The sequence below is a fragment of the Humulus lupulus genome, chromosome 4, assembly GCF_963169125.1.
Source record: "Humulus lupulus chromosome 4, drHumLupu1.1, whole genome shotgun sequence".
Taxonomy (NCBI): Eukaryota; Viridiplantae; Streptophyta; class Magnoliopsida; order Rosales; family Cannabaceae; genus Humulus; species Humulus lupulus.
The window spans coordinates 37,599,462-37,624,780 of NC_084796.1; the positions used below are offsets into that span (position 1 = coordinate 37,599,462).

The following is a 25,319-nucleotide window of genomic DNA, read 5'->3' on the forward strand; positions in this document are numbered from 1 at the left end:
CGGACTGGGCCTGTGTAGAAAGGTCCGGGAAGTACCTCCGGGTTCATGATTCGGCTCGAACGGTCCCGGCACTGTCCGGAGTGCCCCGGATCATCGCGGCCATCGCGTCCCGCTCCCGGGCCCAGAATGGTCCGGGCCCGAAGTAAACGCAGCGGGCCCAAGGTAAACTAACCTGGACCGCTTCATCCCCAGGCTATGGGCCAGGCGTCCAGGACACTGAAGCCGCCTCATTTCGCGTGGGTCTTGTCCCCCCACTTTTCACCTGCAGAAAGGGTCTCCTTGGGATTGTCTGCTGGCGTGTCAGGACTGCGCAGCCAAGTACTCTGACCGGTCTTGTCCCCTGAATCTGCCTCGTGATTCGAAGTGGTCAGAGCCAAAGTGCCGTTTTGTCGGGAGAATGCTTGCATCTCAGGGTAACTAATTGGGCCTGAGCTGGTTTGGGTTTGATGTACTATATATCTTTTTAGCTCGGACCTCTACTAGGAAGGCCCCCTATACACATATTCCAAATGGGCCCGGGTCAGGCCCGGCCCAAACCTGGTGTCCCCCTCATTCTATAAATATAAGTTGTAATGCTCCATAGGAAAGGGGGAGAAGGCAGAAACTCTGCTGAAATATAGTTAAACAACTCCATTGTAAAAGCTTATTCTAGCTCTAATACAGACTTATATACAGACTCGTGGACTAAGGCTAGTTAACGCCCCAACCACGTAAAAACCTTGTGTCGATCCTCTATTCTCTTTATTATAATCAGTAAATATCCTTCTTTACGATAGTTACCGAAAATCTCGGTTAACAAATAGGATATAAAGTCCTATAATTTTTTACCATTTTTATTTATGTTTTAAAAATAAAAATAAAAAATAAAATAAATGCAGTATTTTAGTATGCTAAGTAAAGAATAATTGGCATTGAGTTCTCTTATATTTTACCTTACCCATGGATTTTTTTTTTCTAGAAAGAAAGTTGAGAGGAATTGGTTGAGGAAGAGGGAAGAGAGAAGAGGAAGTCGATGAGAAAAATTATGGGAGTATTTTGGGTATTATCAAAATATTTGACATTTTTTTAAATGATTAGAATGTCTAGGATATAGAAATATGAAAGGATGAGAAGTAAACAAAATTATTTTTATCCAAATCACCCAAATTTATTTTTAAAATTTTACATTTAATTTTTTACAATGCACCATACAAGAGCTTATTTATTTAAATATTCTATTTATTTTTAAAATTTTTGTTATTAATTTGAAATATGAAAGGATGAGAAGTAAAAAAAAAAATTAGTAATAAATAGGATATAGAGAACACTATAGCAATAATAAATAAATTCCTATAATTTTTTACCATTTTTATTTTTTAAAATAAAATTAAAAAAAAATATAAATGACAGCTGTGGGATTTGAACCCACGCCCTTTCGGACCAGAGCCTAAATCTGGCGCCTTAGACCACTCGGCCAAACTGTCAACTATTATTTAATTGGAATAAGAATTTATATAACATAAATTATTTGAACTAGTTAAAGAAAAATTCCTCTAGCTCCTTTACCACTTTTTTTTTTTAATTCAATTAAAATTGTATATAAAGTATTTAAGAATTTATCTGTACCTTGTTTAAAATATAATTGGATTATATAATTACATTGAGTTAATCATGTAATTAATTAGCATGAGATTATTTAACCACATTAAAATTTTCAATTTCTTATCATATTCAGTATATTATTAGAGAATTATAATTTTTATATTATTAGTAAGAGAAAGATAATTTACTTTTTCATAATCATTCTTTTTTATTTTTCTAATCCAAGATAATATTATCATATTTTATATAATATATATAACATGAGATTGTAATTGCACAAGAAAAAAGAGTACAGTCAATAAGAGACTTGTCTTTATTTTATTTTGAATTGTTTTAAGCTGTAATCCGCATTCTTTACACTTTGTAACACTTAAGTCCTAAAAGTTAATTTTATATCAGTTAAGTCCCAAATATTTTCAAATTCTATCATTTAGATCCTAAATGCTAATTTTATTAATTTTTTAAAAAAATATAAAATAAATAGTGAATCATTCTTAAAATATTTGTAAACTTAATTTATGACAATAACAAACACGACAGAAGAAAAAAAATATTTTCATAGATTTTTTAAAACTATTTAATCTTTTTATAAATTAATTAATGTTTCATTAAAAAAAATTCTTACCGACATTATTGTTTTATAATTAATATTAATAACTATATTACTTTGATTATCTAGATATTATCAATTTTTATAATATTTATACTTGTCTATTTCATACTCTCTTTTTTTTAAATAATGCAACTTAATAGTCTATAAAATTATTTATGTGCATATATATGATTAGTTATAAATTGCATTGAAATAATTTACAAAATAAAAATAAATATGTACATAATAAATAATGATAATTTTGTAATAATTAAGTTATTAATATTAAAAATATATAAGTAAGAATTTATTAAAAAAATATAGGTAAGAATTTTTTTAATGAAAAATTAATCTAATGTATAAAACTATTAAATAGTTTTAAAATGTCATGAAAATATATTTTTTTCAATGTCATACTTGTTATTGTCATAGTCTAATTTTTTTTTAGGATTGATTCACTATTTTTTATATTTTTTTGATGTATTTTAAAAAAAATAAAAATAAAAATTTGAGACCTAAATGATATGTTTTAAAAAAATTGACACCCAAGTCTGCATCTAAATAAACCCGTTTATTTTTACATAAAAGACTTCTGGTCTTGCAATATAATGTGTAGAAAGATAAGCATATTCTTTCCTATATGTTATTGTTGCTTTTGTTGGCCAAAAAGCTTCACATCTCAACTATCTCATAACAAATTTGGATCAAAACAAAAGGAGAACGGATATGTAGCAAGGTAAGGATCAAATTACAAGCATATAAAAGGAACTTGGTTTAGTTCCACTATATTCAAAAGAAGAAAAGATAATAAAAACAAATGTTCGTGAACATCATCACTGAGCAAACTATAGAACCAGACAAGATTTCATATGTTACAATTTTACACTCGTACTTAATTCAAGTTCCTAGACATGGAAGAAGAAGAAGATGATGATCTATTGCACAATACAAACTTTGGCAAACATTTGAGAAACGTATAACTCGACGAGGGTACATAAGTTGAAAAAAAATCCGGATCCTGCTCATGCGCCTCTGCATAACCTTCGAGGATCGAAACAATCTCATCAAAATGGGGTCGTTTATCCGGATTACTTGACCAGCATCTGTTAACTAGATGACTGAATGCCATGGGGCAAGCAGATGGCAAGGGAGGTCTTGCATTCTACAAAAAGTGACAGCAAACGATAGTAAAACATTCAAGAAGTAATCAATGCACAGAAACTCAGCTAGTGTATTGATTTTGCAGACCATGAAGGTATCGAAATCTACACGAAATTAAATCACCCTGAAATGGCGTAATGAATTAGCAGCAGTTGACGCAGTTAGTGACCATTATTAGACTATTATTACTTAGAGATGAGGGACCGCAAAAATTGGTACAGAAATATATTGTTATCTGTCCCTTTGTCTTGGTATAAAATTACTGAAAACTCGAGAAGTAGCATAGCAACTATATATGATGTACTTCAGAGTGTGCCCCATCAAGCTTATCTGACTTTTCTTTCACTTTGGAAGTCTAAAACATATTTATGTATATGTATATGTATATGTATGAAAAATATGACACATCCTCACCTGATTAAAATGTCCGTAGTATCAATTCCCACCTGGACTATAAAAGGACAAGAAGTAGTATAGTGTTTTTCTTTTGCACCCATTTAAGTGTTTACTTGCACAATTAAGACACAAGTTTTGGCAAATTTTTTCAACAACTCAATTTTTAATTTACTTTTATTTCTGTTCAGACCCCTTATCCTTCAGAACTCTTTTCATTACGCAGTAGTCAACATGCCCACGATAAATTTACTAGATATAAGAGTTTAGACGTTTCTTAAGAATTGGAATTTGAACTCTACATATTTTCTTCCTATTCTTAAATCACGTGTTAGATACAAATATAATTTCTGTGTAGTCAACTAGAATTATTTATTAACAAGGAAATTTAATTTCTGTTTGGTCAAAGTCAAAGTTACTAAGGTGCTTCATCCTTGGAGAGAGATACATACTACCTAGTAACTTAGTACAGGATATAATCTTAAACAGGTAGTCAATCAATCTTACTCTTACCCAATGTAGTACATATTACTTGTCAACAAATTAAACAAGTAGTTATCTGTACTTGATGCATGTGTCAGAAGGGGTGATTCGGAGCATTTTGTTTCTTTGACATAATTCACTCTCAGCCACATATAATTCCTCTTCGAAAGGAAATCTTCTACTAAGAAACTCTTGCAATGTTAATATGTGGAATTTGTGATGAAATATAATAGGCCCATTAATAGATCTACGAATACAAGGGATTCATATGAGCCATTAAAATTGGAGATATTATGGAATAGAAATATTACCTTCTGAGACACCGCAAATGCAGCCTGTTCAGGCGTCATGTTCTCGAATGGTGTCAATGCTGTTAAAAGCTCCCAAAGAACAATACCAAAACTGTAAACATCAACTTTTTTTGTATGATGTTTTTCTTGGATCATTTCAGGTGCCATCCATCGATATGTCCCCGTGAAGCCTTTTGCACTACCACACTGCGTTTCTAAACATGAAATACCGAAATCTGCTACTTTGACACACATATCCTCATCAAGCAGCAAATTTTCTGATTTGAGATCTCTATGAAGTATCCCCTGTGAATGAAGATATTTCATCCCGCGTGCAATGTCAAGGGCTAATTTCAAAACTAGATCGAGTGGCACAGAATGAGGCTCCTGGTGATGAAGGTATTTCCTTAATGAGCCTCCTGGCAAATACTCTGTGATGATGCAGAACACAGGAGGCTTCTTACAAGCTCCAAAAAACTGCATAACACAATTGAGAAAATACACACTTAAGTCGTGATATGGTTAACCAAACAACCGAGACCAAGGAGTAGTCACTCTAAGTCTTTTAGAAAAACAATCAACAAATGTTCAATTTTGGTACACATGGACCACGATGCAATTGGGCACAATGAATATACAAGAAAAAAATTCAAAGCAAATCTTAAATGGCAATGTATCTGTGTCCGTATTGGCTCATCATAGATTTCAGGATTGTAAGGGCATCAAGCTTCCGAAGACATAACTCAAAATTTTGATTGAGAAGATGATCATTTTATAAGGGTATCATCAACTATTTATATACGTCCCTTAAATATAGAACCGACTCCATACGAAACATCAAATTCAACCTTGTCTTACCAACCTTCCATTAAAGATATTATAATGATTAAGAAGTTTTCAACTGCAGAACACAACAATGAAAGACTATGTACATTAATTCGTGAAAGGAAAAAATCTGAGGATTATTACATTTTATGTTCACCATTAAGGTTTTAAGTTCAAGCAAAAACACAGATAATCCCAACAAAAGAAAAGACAAGCAAGGAAACACAAGCTCTTACTGTGATGATATTTGGATGGGATAAACGAAAGAGCAAAGCAACCTCGGAGATGAACTGGTTCTCTACCATGACAGCCAAATTCTCGTCCTCCTCGGGTTGGCTGATGAGCTTAATAGCCACATCCATCTGCTTATATACACCTCTGTAGATCCTACTATGGCGACCCTGAGCAAATTTATATCCAATGTACAATTGAGATAGATCAGCACTCCATTCTTCTTCGCCTTCTCCTTTGATCTTAGCACCAGAGGAGACCAAGTACTTGGACCAAGACTCAGCCCGCTTGTACTCTCCAAGTGAGAGCCTCCTGCTGAGTTTGCCATTGTTGGAAATCTGCTTAAACCAGTACAAATTCTTCATGGGTTAAGCTAAAACTAACCAAAACCATCAAATCTTAACACCCTTTACCCTCCTCAACCCAATGCTTATTATCCCAAAAGCAAAAAAAAATTCTCAAATTTCGGGATAAAAAAAACCCACTGCAGTAAGGAAAAAAAAACCTCGAACTTGCAAAAACTTAAAAAATATATTCACTCATTTCATGCACACCCAGATACTGAAAAAGGTCGAATCGAAACAGAGCACGCTTAATCACCTCTCTACGAAGAAACCCAATAAAAAAATTAATGTTTCCAAATATGGAATAAAACCCAAGTGAAATACATAGTTTCTATAGCAGAAACTTTTTTTACAAAAACATCAAATCTGAAATCTATACGAGCTCGAAATCAGCACAAGGAACCTAAAAAAAGGAAAGAAGAAGGCGAAGATGAAGATGAAAGCTTTAGGTCTTCCAAAAAGCAGGAAAAAACTACATCATTAAAAATGAAGAAAATCCTCAAAGCTAATGCATAATCTGTGGGAAAAAGATATGAAAAAAGATTGAGAGAGAGAAAGGAAAGATTTTATTTTTATTTCTTTTGGAACAGAGAGAGAGAGAGAGAGAGAGAGAGAGAGGCGGTTGGGTTATGATGTTTGGTAGTGTATGGTTTTGCTGTTTTCTGGTAGTGCAAGTGGAAGCATATGGCAACGGAGAGAGAGAGAGCTGGCGGTTTTTTCTCTCTCTAAAAGCAACTGGTGTTTTATTTTCTTTGAGAGTGAGAGACAGAGAGAGAGAGAGAGTAGTAGTATAGTAATAGTGTCATTCTTCACATCAAAATACATTTTATTTTTATTTTTATTTTCGGAAATAACGTGCGAAGATCCACTTCTGAGGAGACATAATGGGTCATTTATTTGATTATGACTCCTTTCCTTTTTCACCTCCCACTTTTGCCCCCCCCCCCCAACCTTTTCTTCTTCTTTTATATTTACCAAATTACCCACCCTTTATTTAAATCAAATCAAATTACATGCCATTATTACACTAAATTTTGTACACAAATTGAAAAAAATTATTAACTTTTAAAAAAAAAATTACAAATTTATTTTTTGACGATGTATTTTGTAAAATAATTTAAATAAATTCTTAAAATTAATTTTGATGAAAAAAATAATATGATAATATGATTATTAGATAGAATGATTGTGTTTTTATTCTAAAGTGTTAATTTTGGCGAACTGACTAAATTGGATTTATGAGTCTATTTGAATTATTTTATAAAATAAATAATTTAAAAAATAATTTATTAAAATACATAATTTAAACACGTAAAAAGACAAAATACAATATCTAAAATAATATATGAAAGATATTAAATCATATACATTATAATTATAATTTTACAATAACAAACATTATCCAATGATTAAGGGACTTCAGGTGACTGTATATTTCATCTTTGCTCTACTATTGCTAATAGTACATCTTTTAGCACATTTCTAAGGAGAGTAATATTGAGCAACTCCTAAATAAGGGACTAGAAACACCCACAAACTGGAACAACAAATATAACTCAACCTAGACACAAGTACCATATAATACATTAATATACATACACAATATTAAATACATATATATAAATATAAATATACTTACAAATGAGGATGGAGTTTATGAACATCCAACCTTAGGTTACCAAAGCCAAATGTCTCAACCGCCCTTTCTAGGGGTGATTGGCAAATATATTAATTAGTTATTCTTAGAAGAAAACATATTAGTATGCTATTTAATTTAAAATAAAGAAATATAAAACTTAAATTATACAAAATATTAAAAAATAAATATCAGTGTAATTTTATTTATTAAACGTTTGAGAAATTTGTGGCATAAATTTCTATGTAGTTTATTTTGTTGCACTTAAATCCTTATGTAAAAATTTTGGGGACAAAAATCCTTACCGTTACACATTTAGTACAGAAGTTGGTTCCTCAACTGTTAAGTGTGTCAAACGGTACATGTGGCAACACCCGATTAGCAGTAAAATTCGCTTTTAAGAAATTGAAAAATTTGCAGCATAAATACTTATGTAGTTCAATTTGTTGCACTTAAATGTTTAAGTAAAAAATTTTACTTAAAAAATATCTACCGTTACACATTTAGTGCAAATGTTGGTCCATTATCTATTAAGTGTGTTGAGGGGTACACGTGACGTCACCTTGGGTTAAATTGTTTTTAATTTATTAAATATTTTAAAAATCATTAAAAAGATTATTTTTAAAAATATAATTAATTTAAAATAATAAAATTTCAATAAAATCAAAATAAATCAATTAAAAAAATAAAATCTTAAAATTAACTAATTGAAAATTTTAAACCTAAAAACTAAAATACAAGATCATGTGACCATCAACTGGATTAGTGAAGATTGTCAGCAATCATTCGTACTTAACTCTATTCTTTTATGCATAAATCCATATTTATTCATCAAAGCTGACTCAAAAAAGTAAAAACCTCAAATTTATATCTTTGTTCATCATTCCAAAATCAAACCCAGATATAAAATTACTAATATAATCATATTAAAAATCCAGATTCATCAATCTAAAATCAAAACTAGTCATAAAAGTATCAACAAAATAAATTAACCAAATGGCTCTTCTTCTTCTTCTTCTTAAGAACCCATATCAATGTTGAAAATGTTAGGATTAATGTCCTAAAAGCATGTAAAGATATTTTATTGGTTTTAAATAAAAATACAATTTTATTATATTTAAATGTTATAATTATTGTTTGAATTAACTATATAATAATATCAAGAAATTTCCATATTCATTCATGAGAATATGATCTTGTATTAGTACGAGAGAATTAAGATCATATATAATAAATTAAATAGTCAATAGCATATTAAGGTAATGAATCTTTAATGAATGGTTACTAGTAATTAAATAGTAAGTAACATATTAAGGTAATAAATCTTTAATGAATGGTTACTAGTACGGTTTGCTAAGCATACGAGATGCAAGTAATCTAGATTCAGATTACTGATGTGGATAAGCATCTTAGTAAATATGTTATATATAATAGAGATTATATATGATATGACCGATGAGAATTAATTATCTTTATAAACTTGTCGTTTGACGTAAATATTTAATTCTTGTCATAATAGATGATCATTTGTAGATCAGTCTAAATCCTGAGTATTCATGAACTCCTATTTATGTTTATTGGATCTTTTGATTCACTCGTGAAGGTCTCTTAGAAAAATGAGGCTAATGACTTTTGTTTTGGAGATTCAATATCATGGATGACTGGGAGCATGAATTACAATATTGAAATCCATGCTTTCCTAATGGATCGAATATTGGTTCCTTTAAGGGTTGATTCTGGAACTAAATAGTTATTGAGCTCAAATCTATAATTAGAGTATAGATTAATTATTCGCTAGTGAATTAATGGTACTTAAGGATCAAGAGGTACTTAGAAGGGTAAAACGGTAATTTTGTCCAACTCTAATTAACGAACCAATAATGGAGGACATAACTACATATATTGATTATATCAATGGACTACTAGAGAAAACTCTGCAAATATAATAAATACTTAGAGCGCAATTCCATATTTATAGTGGAGTAATCATGGAATTAATAAATAAGATTATTAGATTAAATAGTTTAATTAATAATCTGGTTTATTAGAGCTTCGTATTATAGGTCCATGGTCCCCAGATCACCTCTGTCAAGGGTAAGGATGTCAAAAGAAATATTTTTTAAGAGAAATTACTAAATTGCAAAGGAATTAATTTTCCAGGGCAAGGCAATAATTATTTGATACTTATGGGTAGTTGATTAATTGTGAATTAATTAATTATTTAACTATATAGTTTTTATTTTGAAAAACTATATGTTAAAATTAATATTAATCTTGTTTGGATTAATATAAAGAGTGATAATAATAAATATCTTATTTATAATATGATATTTATTTATTTAATTTAAAACTGATATTTTAAGATAAAGTTAATTTTGAATTAACTGATATTTATGTTTGAATAAATATCTTGTCTTAAAAGTAGATTAAATAAACAAATGAGAAAATTAGGGCAACCCTAATAGGGTTGGGCGACACACACTGTACAGTATAGTGTGTAGCGCCTAACATGAGGGATTTTTATCCCTGTGATTTGAATTTTGAATTTCAAATAAATTTGTTTAATCTGTTATTTAATTATTCTTTTTAAATGTGATTTAAATAGATAATTAAATAAAAATATCTAATCAATTTTAATTTGAATTATATTTTGATTAAATAAAGATTATTTAATTAGATTAAATATCTTTATAAATCTGATATACGTGATATTAAAAAAAAGTAAGAATAATCAAACTCTCTCTCTCTCTAAAGCAATAGTTTTCTCTAAACCTGAAAACGATTCTAAACCTTCTTTCTGTCAAAACTCTCTAGATCTCATGTATTGAGTACATCTAGAGAGTCACATAAATTAACATTTTGAATCATACGTACCCACACACGTCCTTGTGTGTTTGAGGATTGATCTGGAAGATCAGGGTGTAAGATCTCAGAACATTGGATAGGAAGATCGTTGATTTATACAAAAAGACTCAAGGACACTTGATAGGCTACAAGAGGTAATCCTTGATCTATTTGCAAGTGATTTAATATTTATATATGTATATGATCCTGGCTGGTAATAATATTTATTAAAATGGGTCCATATATTCCGTTGCGTACCTTTGATTTGATCATTCAACACTCTGTGAGTTTCTTGCATTTGTTATATGTTGATATGTATATTGAATGGATGGATATGTTTTTTGAATGTATGGTTGAATGATGGATCACTATTTATATGGTGCTGATGGGTTAGGAATTTTATTGTTTTTCTAGATCTTGTGTAAGCCATAAAGGGCATAGGATTTTTTTGTAAATTTATTTGAGAAATATGTATTTTAAGATCTGTACACAAAGAAGATTGGAGGGACTTGAGCCACTAGCCACCATGGCAGCAGCCCGAGCCCCTCGGCTGCAAGGCTGAGCCGCACGCACTAGCCGAAGGTGCCCCCTGCGCATGCGTGTGAGCCTCATGGCTCCCTGCCCTGCGCGCACCCCTACTCACCCTAGTGTCGCGCGCCGATGCCTTCGCCTAGCTCATGTGCGAACAAGCCTCTAGGTCCCTAGTGCCCTAGCCCATGACAACCATCCAACCCGAGCTCTAAGCTCACCATGCCGCCAGCCCTAGAGTTTCCTAGGGCACCATTGTGGTGCCCAAAACCCTAATTCCTAAGTTGTTGAAAAATATATTTTATTTAATTAATTTTTAAATTATTTGAATTTAAAAGTTTAATTATCTTATTTTATTAGAAAATAAAATATCTTTTAGTTGATTAAGATATTTTAATATCTTAACTTTAAACAATTATTTGAATTTGATTCTTTAATTATTTAAATTCAACTAAATTAAAAAGATGACAAAATAGTTATTTAATTAAAAACTAGTTTTAATTAAATAAATTAATTAGAAAATTTGTTTCTAGTTAATAAGTTGGGAAAAAAAAACAAAGTTCCTAAAGATTAGCAAGAAAGTCTAAAGGGGAGGATGAACATTCTTGGAGAGTCTTGAAAGCTACATAGACTTGGATTGCAATTTTATTACTAATTTTTTCAAAGGGTTGTAAATCTTAGAAATACTCATTAGTATTTGGTTCATCATTTATTGTTTATTTATTGTACTATTTAAATAAATGTTCGTTGATGTTTGATTGATAACATGATCATGCGTTACTCAATTACATGACATTCATGAAACCCCACACAGTTTCTCATTAATCATGCATATTTTTTAGAAACATGATTATCTAGGATTGTCCTATTTGTTTATATGAATTATTTTTGGTGAAATCAATTGTATGTAAACTACTAAGTATTAAATTAGTTAAAACTTGGTAACTCACACAATAATAAAGGCAATAGTTTTTATAGGCCTTTAAGATAACGAACTTTATGTAATAAGTGTTTCAGTAAAGTTAGATGAATGTAATGGGTAATTATTCAGATCACATTAATCATAGAAACAAACTCTTTTATAATTATGATTTTTGTAATTAACTACATTCATAGGGTTATTAATAAACTAGTTATTAATTTGGAATTAATTGATTAGTTTAATAAAATACATTTAATCTAAAATAGTAAGTGGGAGAAGGTGAACATCTCAATGTGACCTATGGTCTCCATTATTAGTACAATATCGTAAGATATGAATAGGGCCTTAAGGCGGCTTTGTTTTCGTCCCCCTAAGGAAGGTTTCTAGACATATCAATACCAAAGTTGGCTTCTTACGAAGATAGGAGGAAGTGGTGTATTTTAGGCTTGACCGACCCTAAGGCGACACTCTCTAAGTTAAGTCATGAATTCTAAAATAATGGGTTACACTTACAAAGATGTAATTAAGCTTTTGCGATGGATAATTACATCTTGACCAAACTAGCGGTACTTTATATTTAAAATAGAAAATAAATAGTTATTTTAAGTTTTAAATTATAAAGATAAGATTGTCTTATTAGCTATCTGGATTTAACTTGACCGACCCTAAGGCGACACTTTATTTGTTGGGTAGTTTTATCGTGGAAAAGTAAATGTTAATTTATGTGTTTTAATTGTTGCATTCATGCATCAAGTTTACTTTCCAAAACATTGATATTTTTTCAAATGATAATATTATTATTTTTTATTTATTTCAGTAATGTCAAACGGTGGCAATCCAATAACCGCTTTAATATCACTTGAAAAACTTAATGGTGATAATTTTATAAGATGGAAATCAAATCTAAATCTTATGTTAATTTGTGAAAACCACAAATTTGTCTTGATTGAGGAATGTCCTGAAGAGCTCGCAACCACTGCCTCGAAGAATGTTTGGGACAAGTATGATGCTTGGATTCAATCCAATAATAAGGCAAAGTGGTACATGCTTGTGAGCATGAATGATGTTCTAAGAACAAAGTATGAAACCATGGAAATTGCATTTGAGATAATGGATTCTCTGCAGGCCATGTTTGGGCAGCAATCTGATCAAAGTAGACATGAGGCTACTAGAACCTACATGACTACTAAGATAAAGAAAGGTGTTTCTGTATGTGAACATATTTTACACATGATTAATGTAACGTCCTCCTAATCGAGGATCATTACACTGTGCACTTAAAATTGTGTCAGACTTGCTAACCAAGTCATTTGGTTTAAAATGTGTAACTAAGGTTAATGTCAAGGGTTAAGGTTAAAATTTTTGGTCAAATGAACCGTTGACTTTTATATAAAAAGTTTCATACAAACATGGGATCCCAAAGTATTACAACCAAGCTTTTAAAAAGGTGAATATTCATTAAAAATTACATTCAGCCGGCCTAACCAGCAAAAATAGGGCTATAACCCTAGTTCTTCTGAGATAACCCCGGCCGTGGTGGTCGACCAACCGCATATGTACATGCTGCCACCGAAGCTCTCCAACTCATGGCTGGTCAAGCTTTCCCTTTCCCTTACCTGTACCACAAAGCACCCGTAAGCCAAGGCTCAGCAAGAAAACTCAACATGTGCATAAATAGAAAATATAAACTTCTAGATACTTGTCTAGCTTGCCCAGCAATAATAATAACCTACATAAATAGTCATTAAGTTACGAACAAGTGGTCATTGGACCAATTTGGGGCCGCTGCCCTAAACAATTGACCATAGAGTCAATCCCGGGGCCCTATGCCCAAGCTACGTGACCATAGAGTCACTGGGGCCTTTGCCTTAGCCTTGAGTAACTAGCCATATAGCTAGTCAAGCGTACCTGGCGCTTTAATATTTCATCGACCATAGGGTCGGCCAACGTAATAATACATTGCTAGTTCAGGCCTAAGCCTTTCAATTAACGCGCAGTGCGCTATTGCCGTCCTTGACTAATAAGTCAAGCCCTGATCCAGGAATACAAACCTCAATACAGAAACAGATATGGATAAGCATATCCCAACAGAATAAGCATGTATGCATGTTAATCACATAACATCATCGAATAACCATTCTTGTGATATTGGTTATACTTATTTAACGGGGCCTCATGCCCTAACCACAGAATGCATACAACAACTATGGAACACTTAAGCAAGTATCAACCAACGTACGAAGCATTAACTTAAATATAAATGTTCTTGGGGCCCAAGCTCTATTCATGATAATTGATAACAATCGGGCCAAGCCCTAATCACATATAACACATATTGGGTGCAGTTTTCTTACCTCAGGTCCGACTAAGCGTAAATAAGAACGACCCTCGAGCATGATCCCGGTTCCGAGCCCCTAGTGGTAACCTAGTCCCAACCATAAAATAGAATTCCATCAACAATGATCGAATAAAGGCTTACAGACTTAGTCCTAGCCTCTGGGGCCTCGAGTTCCACTAAACTAGGTAGTGGAATCGATCTCGAGCCCTAAGAAAAAGGTTCCCTTTTAAAACAAACTCCCCAAGGTCAAAATGCCCAGGCGGGCCGTGACCTAGCCCTATGGGTTGCGGCGCGCCCCTCCTATAAGCAACCTCCTCCCTTCTGTCAAGGGGCACGGGCCGCGACTTGCCTTAACGGGTCGCAGCGCACCCCCTAGACAGAGGCTTCCCCAAGGCCCTTGGCTCAAGCTAAGTCGCGACTTCACAAGAACACAACCGCGACTTGGCCCCTTGAACCCAGGAATTCATCCATTTTCAGCAGCCAAATCCACTCCATACTAACCCAAATTCACTCCAAAGCTATAATTCAATTACCACAATAGTTCTAACATGTTCCCAGCAACAAAACCCAATAAAAATTCAGTCCTAAAACTCATTAATTCACCAATTCAATTCATAAGCTAGATGGTTCAAGAACACCTCAAGAACACACTAAAACAGCCATGGAAACACAAAATTTCAATGGTAAAAACATGGTCTAGAGCTTACCTCCACTGATGATTAATCCTGCAAACTGCAACAGAATTAATCCCCCAAGTTTAAGCTTCAATTCTCTGATTTCTAGCCCAAAATTTCCTTAGTTCCTCAATGGTTTGCTTGGGAAAGCTTTGAGAGAACAAAAGTGAAAGAGAAGGAGAGAGAGTCAGTTTAGTGGCAGCTTCTAAGTGTTTCCTTTTTGTTTTCTTAGGCTTAAATGACTTAAGCTAACCCCGAGGCTTGGGGTACCAAAAACGTCCCCGAGGGCAAAATGGTCAAATTTCCCAATATCCCTTCCTAAACTCACCAACTTCAAATATATCTCCAATTATTCATTTTTATAACCCAATAACCCAATTAAACGTCTAATACCTAAAATACCCCGCGACTCACCCCGAGTCGGGTATTGAGCCCAGTTGTGACTTTCCCACTAACTTGTTCCCTAGGATCGCCTCGTGCTGAGTAACCCACATAATAATGTGGTCTCTCACATATATTCACATAGATATATAATTATGCCTGCAACATGCCAAATTATCAGAATTGCTCTTCGAATAAGAAGCGGGCCCACATGCATATTTAATACCTTTAAACATGCACAACTAGTCATATAATCACATAATTACAATTAAATATAACAAATAAGCACATAATTCCATATATTTCCATCCTGGCCCCCTAATCAAGGCCCTAAGCCTTATTAGGAAATTTTGGGACGTTACCATTAATGTAATGCATGAAGCAGAAATACATGGGGCCATCATTGATGAGCGTACACAAGTAAGCATTATACTGGAATCGCTCACTCCTACCTTTTCTGCCTTCACCGCCATCTATATTATGAATAAGTTGGAATTCAACATGACTCAGCTGTTGAATGAATTGCATACATTTGAGTCTCTTAACAAATCCATTACAAAAGAGACTGAAGCAAACGTGGTAGAGGAGAAACCTTCAAACTCTGATGAGAAATCCAAGAAGAGAAAGAAGAACAATAATAAGGACAAAGGAAAGGGAAAAAGGTCCAATAAAGGAAAGAAGGCACCAAAAGGCAAGGAGAACAAAATTGACAACAACTATAAGAAGAAAGAACCAAAAAGAAAATGTTTCCACTGTGGAGTTGAAGGTCACTGGAAGAGAAACTGCAGAAGTATCTCTCTGAGCTGAAAAAGAAAAGTAAATATGATTTACTTGTACTTGAAGCTTATGTAGTGAAAGACAATATGCCATCCTAGGTCTTAGATTCAGGAGCCACTAACCATGTTTGTTCTTCCATGCAGATACTTGAGTCATCAAGGGTGCTGGCAAATGGAAAGGTGACCATGCGAATTGGAAGTGGAGCGCTCGTTTCAACAAGAGCAAAGGGAACAACTCGTTTAAATTTTGGGAACAATTATTTAGTTTTGAACAATGTTTATTTTATTCCTAGATTTTCTAGAAACTTAGTTTCTTTATCTATGTTGCATGAACAATTTTTTTATATTTCTTTTAGTAATAATGCCATAGTTATTTCAAAGAATGATTTCAAAATATGTCAAGTGGAACATAATAACAAACTGTATATGCTCAAACCAAATGAACGAATGCTCAATAATTCAGAATTATTTAAAGTAGCAAAACTGCAGGGTAACAAAAGACAAAAAGTTTCAAACGAGAATGACACATATCTTTGGCATCTTAGACTTGGTCATATAGGTCTAGATAGGATAAACCAGTTAACAAAATATGGACCTTTAAGAGAACTAAGAGTTGGAACTCTTCCGGTTTGTGAATCTTGTCTAGAAGGAAAAATGACCAAACGTCATTTCTCAGCGAAAGGCAATAGAGGCAAAGAACCTTTGGAGCTTGTACACAGCGATGTCTGTGGTCCAATCAATGTACAAGCAAAAGCTGGGTATGAGTATTTCGTCACTTTTATTGACGATTACTCAAGATATGGTCATACTTACCTAATTCTTAGGAAATCTAAAACCTTTGGTAAGTTTAAAAAATTCAAAGCTGAGGCTGAGAAGCAATTAGGTAAGACTCTAAAGGCACTTTGATCTGATCGAGGTGGAGAATATTTGGATTTAGAATTCAATGAATTCTTGCTGGAGCATAGTATTCTATCCCAATTCATAGCACCAGGAACGCCACGAAAAAATGGTGTTTCTGAAAGAAGAAACAAGACCTTATTGGACATGGCCAGGTCTATGTTAAGCTACTCTTCACTTCCTCTCTCATTATGGGGATATGCACTTAAAACGACGACATACATTTTGAATGTAGTCCCATCTAAGACCATTAGCAAAACACCACTAGAAAAGTGGAATGGAAACAAACCTAGTTTGCACCATTTCCAAATTTGGGGGTTGTCCTGCTCATGTTCTTAGACCTAAATTAGGGAAACTTGAATCAAGGTCAGAAGTGTGCATTTTTGTTGGCTACGCTCCAGAAACAAGAGGTGGTTATTTCTATAGTCCCAATGATCAAAAGGTATTTGTTTCCACAAATGCAACCTTCCTTGAACATGACTATATGAATAACTATAAACCTCGGAGCAAGGTCGTATTGGAGGAACTCATAGTTATCTTCATCATTAAATGATAAACGAAAAATCGAGGAAACCATGATTCCTGGAAAAGAAACCTCAGTGCAATGTCGTAGTGGGAGGATTATGAGACACCCTATTCACTAAGAACACGAGGCACATGTCCTTGTTTCTGATACAGACAAGGATGATCCATTAACCTTTAAAGAGGAAATGGATGATCCTAAAACGGAGAAATGGCAGGAAGCGATGAACCAAGAAATGGAATCGATGTATTCCAATTCTGTCTGGGAACTTGTGGATCCACCTGAAGATGTCAGGCCCATAGGGTGTAAGTGGATATACAAGAAGAAAAGAGCGCGTAGATGGGAAAGTTGAGACTTTCAAAGCGAGGCTTGTAGCCAAAGTTTACACTCAGAGAGAAGGTGTTGATTATGAAGAAACATTTTCTCCTATGGACATGCTCAAATCCATTCGTATCCTCTTATCCATAGCGACTGCCAATAATTATGAGATATGGCAAATGGACGTCAAGACAACATTTCTGAATGTCTATCTTCATGAAAGTATCTATATGGTACAATCAGAATGGTTCATAAAGAAAAAGGAAGATCAAAAGGTGTGCAAGTTGTTGATATCCATTTATGGATCAAAGCAAGCATCTAGATCTTGGAATATCACTTTTGATGAAACAATTAAAACATATGGCTTTGAATAGAATGTTGATGAAGCATGCGTGTATAAATACATCAAAGGAAAAGTAGTGGTTTTCTTAGTTCTTTATGTTGATGACATTTTGCTCATTGGGAACAATGTAGAGACATTGTCAAACGTAAAGATGTGGTTAGCTGAAAAGTTCCAACTGAAAAATTTGGGCGAGGCGAGTTATGTTCTAGGAATCCAAATCCTAAGGGATAGGAAGAACAAGCTCTTGGCACTTTCTCAGGCTAATTATATAGATAAGGTGCTTGAAAGATTCTTTATGGAGAATTCCAAGAAAGGTCATATCGACTAGACATGGAATTGCTCTCTCCAAGGAACAATGTCCCAAGACACCTCATGAGGAAGAGGATATGAGAAAGTATCCCTATGATTCAGCAGTTGGGAGTTTGATGTATGCTATGTTGTGTACGTATGTTATGCAGTTGGGATTGTAAGTCGTTATCAATCGAATCCTAGTTTGGAACACTGGATTGCAGTAAAGCACATTCTCAAGTATCTTAGGAGAATGATAGACTATATGCTGGTATATTCAGGGGGTGAGCTAAACCCTATTGGATACACTGATTCTGATTTCCAATCAGACAAAGACAGTAAAAAATCGACATCTGGGTCAGTATTCACTCTTGGTGGAGGAGCTGTTGTCTGGAGAAGCATTAAGCAATCCAGCATAGCTGATTCAACCATGGCAGCCGAATACATAGCGGCTTGTGAAGCAGCTAAGGAAGCGGTTTGGTTGATGTAGTGCACCAAATTTTTTTTTTAGATTATTTAAATTTTGTGATTTATTTTATTTAAATGTTAAGTGTGATGAATTGTTTTATTTAAATGTTGTTTATTTTATTTAGTTGTTGTTTATTTTATTTGATTGTTTGTTTAATTGTTAGAATTTTTTGGTATAATCTTTTGAATTTAAAATTGTTAATTGTTTGTTTGGTTAATTAATTTAATAAGTGAATAATTGTGTAACATGTTTATTTTTCTATTAGTGTTACATTTTAAATAAGTGTGATAATTGAGGTAATTATGTGAGTTATGGTTGAATGCACTAAGGTGCATGGTAGATAGTGATGCACCCTAGTGTTTAGTGTGTGCTAGTATATGGTAATAAGGTGCACATGTGTGGATTTTCTACACATTTTATAATTGCCATTTATTTGATATTTTTGGGTAGTTTTATTTTAATAAGTAGGAAATTAAATAAATAAAAAAAACAAATAAAGGTTATGGCAAGTGGTGGACGTGTAGTGTAGGAAATGGAGTGATATCTTTTTTTTTTCCATTATTTTCTAAGGAGAATAAAAGTTAATTGGATGAGGATAGACATTTTGGGAAACTACCAATTGACTCCAATCTTTTATAATAAAAGAAAAATAAAAGGAATTATGAGAAAATAAAATAGAAAAAGGAAACTTACCATTTTGTGTTTGTGAGGCTTTATTGAGAGAGTTGAATAAAGGGGAAAGGAAAGGAAGAGGAGGACATTTTTTCCTTGTGGCTGCCATGACCTAGAGAGAGAGAGAGAGAGAGAGAGAGAGGGTGGCGTGTAGAGAGAGAGAGGGAGAAGAAGGAAGAAAGGAAGAAAGAAGAAGAAGGTGAAGAGGAACCCATTTTAGAGTATGTTTTCTTGTATTTTTGTTTGTCAAATCTCTTTTCTTGATTATATGTTATTGACTTTGTTTATTTGTTGTGTGTGATTGGATTCTTTCTCCTCCTCATGGTGGTTTTCAAATAAAACCCTAGGCTTGAACAAGGGGTGTGAAGTTTGGGTGTTGATCATATTGTGTTCTTGATTTTACAATCAAGAGAGGTAATGGTCTTTCTTAGCCTATATATTGGTTTTGATGGGTTTATCTTTGAGGTTTTTTATGGTGATGCTAATGGTTGATTATTGTAGGATTGATGATTATGATTTGTATTTTTAAGAGAATATGATTTGTTTAGAAAGGGCTCATGGGTATGATTGAGAAAATGGATTTGATAGGGTTTATAATGAGGTTATATTTTATGTTTATATTGCTATGGTTATTTTTTTAATCTTTGATTTATGTAAAATGGCAAATGATGATTTTAGAAATATGATAAGAAATATGTTAGGGTTATTATAAAGGCATGTTTATGAGATATGGTGTTTATGAATTTATGTATGTTATTGCCATTGTTATTGTTGTTGGATTTCATGTGTAGATTCAATGGAATAGAAAAATTGGTTCTATAAGATTTCATGTGAATATGTTAGTAATATTCTTAGAATTACGTATATAATAAGAGTATGATGAGATTTTGGACATGTATGATTTTATGTGAAATTTTTGGGATAAAAGATGAATCTCATGAGAAATTAAACTTTCTGATTTTTGTAAATAATTGGGTAAAAGTTTGATAAAAAAAATGATTTGCATGCATAAGTAATGTCCTTGATGTTATGTTAATTTTATGAAATTAAAATGGGTATTTTAAGTCCCATTAAAATGATATTTTACTCAAATAATTACCTACAGAATTTTTATTGAATTTTTGAGAAAATATGAGTTTTTAAATTGAATATGGTGATTTTTAAAGATAAAAATAGTTGCTGGAATTTTTGTAAGAAAATGTGAAGTGAGTTTCACTAAAATAAATTTGATGAGTTTTTGGAACAAATTATTTTCCTAAGTTATGGTAATATTGAAAAATTGTATTTTAAAATGGTAGGAAAGCATATTTTGATAAGTTATGATTTTTCTTTATTTTAATTGAGAAAAATATTTAGATTATTTTTATTTGTGATTTTTGAAGAAAATAAATAGTGGCTGAAAGTTTGTTTTAAAAATGTTAAAAATGGTTATTTAATTGTCACATATGGATTTATGTTATATAAAACTAAGTCTTAAATAATTTAAATAAAAATATATTTTCCACACTTAAAAATATATTTTCTCACATCATTTATGTAACACAATGATAAAATTTATTTTTTCTAAAGAGACATATTAAAAATAGGTATTTTAATTAATTCCAAGTTTTTGGTTAATTCTTTGTAATTTGAGATTAACGAATGAAATTGTCACATATTTTATTTTTAAGCTAAATCAAATTATTTTATAAAATAAAATAATGTTTTGAGAAATTTAATTGACTTAAGAAATTTTATGAAAAATAAAGCATGTTATATGTCTATTATTTTTAAACAATAAAAGTAAGAAATGTAGAATTATTGTTTTTAAAAACGTCACAATTACGTAATGTTCCCACGTATGCATGTTACATGCAACTCCACTTTTACGTCCAAAATTATGTTTATTATCCAACTATATAGTTTTTATAAAAGGATCATGCATGTAAAATAGGTAAAATGAGCATTATTCTTTTATGGCTTTATGTGTAGTTAAGAATAATTGCATGTTATGTGTAACTGTTATTATGTGTGCATGGCCCATGCACACATGAGTTGTATGGAAGGGCAAAATAGTAATTTTATAAACCTAAAAAATGTCGTTTTGATTATGATATAGGCTCGTTGAAAGATTGTGAAAATTTCTTAGCTTGGACCTGAGGTAAGGAAGTTAGATAGATTTTATGATTTTATGCTATGAATGGTAAGACTGTTGTATGAATGAACTATTATGAAATATGAATGCCATAATGTGATGATATGTTGAATATGATATGTGTATGGATGTTAGATACATCAAACAAGTTACGATGTTAGATACATCAAACAGATTACGATGTTAGATACATCGAACGAGTTACTATAGCTAAAAACGTAACTCCTAGGGCGGACGCGCTGAGGTTATTTAAGGACCAGAGACTCCTGTTTACCTCATAGGGTGACATGGACAACTAGCGAGCCATGCTCATCATGTATGCTGTATGATTGTGATATGATGATATGTTACGATTACGTTATGATATGCAATGATGATATGTTACGATTACGTTATGATATGCAATGATGATATGTTACGATTATGTTTTGATATACCATGATGTTTTAGATGAACGTTAGTGTTTGTATTTGTTGTATTCTTACTTGCTTATTTGTTTGTACTTCCTTACTGGGCTTTTAGCTCACCCCCCTTACTTTCCTTCCAGGTAGCAAATAGGATTTCTTTATGGCACGCGTGGTGACGTGAGGAGTTCTATCATCATGGGGTGTATGGCGTGGGGTAATCCTATGGACGGAAAAACGATCATCGTAGAATGCCATTTAAATTATGTTTTGTTTTAAGAGACTTTCCTAAATTATCAGTGGGACTCAGTTATTTAATTTTGTTTCTTTTAAACTTTGTATAAAAAATTATGTTTTCTTTTAAGACTAATGGCGCCAACTTGCATGGTTTTAAGCAAGTCCCCACTAAGACTTTGATAATGAGTGGTATTCTTTTATAAACTATGTTATGCGAATGTTTTATAAGTATTAGCTTAGGGCGTTCTTACAGTTGAGGAAGTTCTACACTGATCTGGAAGTTGTTCAAGATATGGATAAGCCACTAATCCTGTACTGTGACAACAGTGGAGCAATAGTTGTTATATTATTTTATAATATAATGTAATATTATATTATATTATATTATAATATAATGTTTAAGATTAAATAAATGTGACAAAGTGTGTCACATATTGTAACATATAATAGAGAGTTACAATATTTAGATATATGAGATATATCCAAATAATGTAACATATTTGGTGTTACAAATTTGTAACTTCCAAATATTACCCTTTATTGTGTAAATTTGTTGTTACACAATATTGAGATGAATTTCATAAAGCCATATGTGATATGGCTGTTAGAGATATGCTTTTAACCCCAATAATGTATTTTGGGAGTTACAAAATCATTTGGGAGGGTTTGGAAAAACAGCACATTTTTTAGTGCTGAAAATGGTTGGTGGTCGCGGCCACTGAATGTTGGTGGCCGCGGTCTGTGGGACAGAGGCTAGTGGCCACGGCCACAGGCTAAAAACTGACAATTTTTTCAGTTTTTTCAATCTTTGTTGAACGGCTCAAAAAACCCAAATAACTCCCAAATCTCATTTTTAATTCCATATTAATCCAATTAAACATTGGTAACAGCCATGTGGGTTGGTGGAATTTGAAATTCAAAGGGTGTCTCTAAACTCTATAAATAGGAGCCTATAGTTCACTTGTAAGACACAATATTTTCTATCCATTAGAGCACTTGGCTAGAAACACATTGAGGCTTGATTATTCCAGAAAGCATTTCCTATAATTTGTGAGAGATCCTTTAGTGCTTGAGTTAGGGGGAAATAAGCTTTTGGACAAAAGTTTCAAACCTTGTTCAAGTTGGTGATCCCCAACACTCTTCACTTTGGTTGTGTGAGTGAGAGTTTATTGTTTTGGTTCTTGTTCTTATTTTTCTTCTATTGCTCTTTCTTCTTTTCTTCTTATTCTATTTACTTGTACTTTGGTTTAAGAGTTGTAATCATTTTATTTCCTTTGTTCAAACACTTCTAGTTTACTTGTATCTTTTTGTAATAGAGTTGTATTTTCTATTTCTATTTCTATCATCTTACATCTCCTTCTCCTTTTATTTGTATTTTCAGTTATAGAGTTGTAACACTTTATTTAATCAATCTTTGTCTATTGTAATATTTTGCATAGAGTTGTAACATTTTCTTACCATTTCCATTGAGGCAATATATATTTTCCTAAACTTGTGGAGGGGTCTAATGGAGAGACTTCCAAAGCAAATGCAGTGTCACAACCAAAACATCGCAAAAACAAAGGGAAAAAGGGTAATGAGAAACCTTTTGGTCCAAAAACCAACCCAAACAAGTTTAAGGGCGAGAAAGGCCCTTGCTTTGTGTGTGGGAAAAAGGGTCACTATGCTAGAGAGTGTAGGCATAGAAAAGACCAACAAGGACCTAAGGTGAACGCAACTCAAGAGGAAAACATAGTTGCTACCCTTAGTGAGGTGAGTGCGGTCCAAGGCAAGGTGAAAGGGTGGTGGTATGATACATGTGCCACCGTCCATGTCACCTATGACATATCATTGTTCAAGACCTTTGAAGAGTCAAAGGGCAACCATGAGATTCAAATGGGCAATGAGGGAAAATCCAAGGTACTTGGCAAAGGTACCATTGAAGTCTTTTTCACCTCCGGCAAGAAAGTTACATTAGTGAATGTACTTTATGTTCCCGAAATGAGTAGAAATTTGGTAAGTGGTGATTTTCTTGGCAAGCCCGACATTAAAGCCATTTTTGAGTCCGGTAAACTTATATTTACCAAATCAAATGTATTTTTGGGAAAGGGGTACTCTTGTGAGGGTATGGTTAAATTGTGCACCAATGATGTAACTTTCAATGTTATCAATAAAAATGCTAATTCCGCCTATATTGTTGAGTATGATTCTTTATTTTTGTGGCATCTTAGACTATCGCATATATGTTTTTCAACCATTAAAAGAGTAGTAAAATGTGGTATGATTGCATGCAATATTAAAAACTATGGTAAATGTGAAACATGTGTTAAGGCGAAAATGATTAAGAAATCATTTCCTAGTGTAGAAAGATCATCTAATTTACTAGATTTAATCCATAGTGATCTTTGTGAATTAAATGGTATTTTAACTAGAGGTGGTAAAAGGTATTTTCTTACTTTTATAGATGATTTTAGTAGATATACCTATGTTTTTCTTGTAAAGCATAAAGATGAGACTTTTTATGCTTTTAAATTGTATAAATTAGAAGTTGAAAATCAACTAAATAAAAAGATTAAGGTGCTAAGAAGTGATAGAGGGTGAGAGTACTTCTCTAATGAATTCAATACATTTTGTGAAGAAAATGGTATAATTCATGAGTGCAATGTACCTTATACACCACAACACAATGGTGTTGCCGAAAGGAAAAATAGGACTTATCTAGAAATGATAAATTCTATGTTGGTGTTTTCTAAGTTGAACTTCAACTTATGGGGTGAAGCGCTTTTAACCGCTTGTCACATTCTTAATCGAATACCGATGAAGAAAAATGAGATATCTCCATATGAGTTATGGAAATGAAGAAAACCCAACATAGGGTACTTCAAATTGTGGGGGCGTCTTGCATATTGCAAGAAAAATGAACCTAATAGAACAAAGTTAGGTTCAAGAGCCATAAAGTGTGCTTTTGTTGGTTATGCCAACAATAGTAAAGCTTATAGGCTATTAGACTTAAAGTCTAATGTTGTGATTGAATCTAGAGAAGTTGAATTTTTTGA

At 32.7% G+C, this 25,319-nt stretch overlaps 1 protein-coding gene, 1 long non-coding RNA gene and 1 other non-coding gene across 3 annotated transcripts; 1 reads left to right on the plus strand and 2 right to left on the minus strand.

Annotated features, from left to right (window-relative positions):
* Positions 1-1,383: 1,383 nt before the first annotated feature.
* Positions 1,384-1,463, minus strand: TRNAL-UAG (transfer RNA leucine (anticodon UAG)). Its single transcript has one exon. It is a non-coding gene; the product is annotated as a tRNA-Leu (tRNA).
* Positions 1,464-2,930: 1,467 nt separating this feature from the next.
* LOC133830339 (serine/threonine/tyrosine-protein kinase HT1-like) lies at positions 2,931-6,674 on the minus strand. The gene is made up of 3 exons (XM_062260312.1): positions 5,562-6,674; positions 4,522-4,977; positions 2,931-3,335 (listed from the first exon to the last, which is right to left on the minus strand). The coding sequence occupies exons 1-3, from the start codon at positions 5,919-5,921 to the stop codon at positions 3,066-3,068; spliced, it is 1,086 nt and encodes a 361-aa protein (XP_062116296.1). The 5' UTR covers positions 5,922-6,674; the 3' UTR covers positions 2,931-3,065.
* Positions 6,675-21,605: 14,931 nt separating this feature from the next.
* On the plus strand, positions 21,606-22,518 carry LOC133828930 (uncharacterized). Its single transcript, XR_009891396.1, has 2 exons — positions 21,606-21,649; positions 22,191-22,518. It is a non-coding gene; the product is annotated as an uncharacterized LOC133828930 (long non-coding RNA).
* Positions 22,519-25,319: the final 2,801 nt, after the last annotated feature.

Excerpts from the sequence above, each read along its gene's own strand:
- LOC133830339 (XM_062260312.1), bottom strand. The coding sequence starts at position 5,921 with ATGAAGAATTTGTACTGGTTTAAGCAGATTTCCAACAATGGCAAACTC. Across the intron at positions 4,978-5,561 it reads CCCATCCAAATATCATCACA|TTTTTTGGAGCTTGTAAGAA; the intron begins GTAAGAGCTTGT and ends TGTGTTATGCAG. Across the intron at positions 3,336-4,521 it reads CATTTGCGGTGTCTCAGAAG|AATGCAAGACCTCCCTTGCC; the intron begins GTAATATTTCTA and ends CACTTTTTGTAG.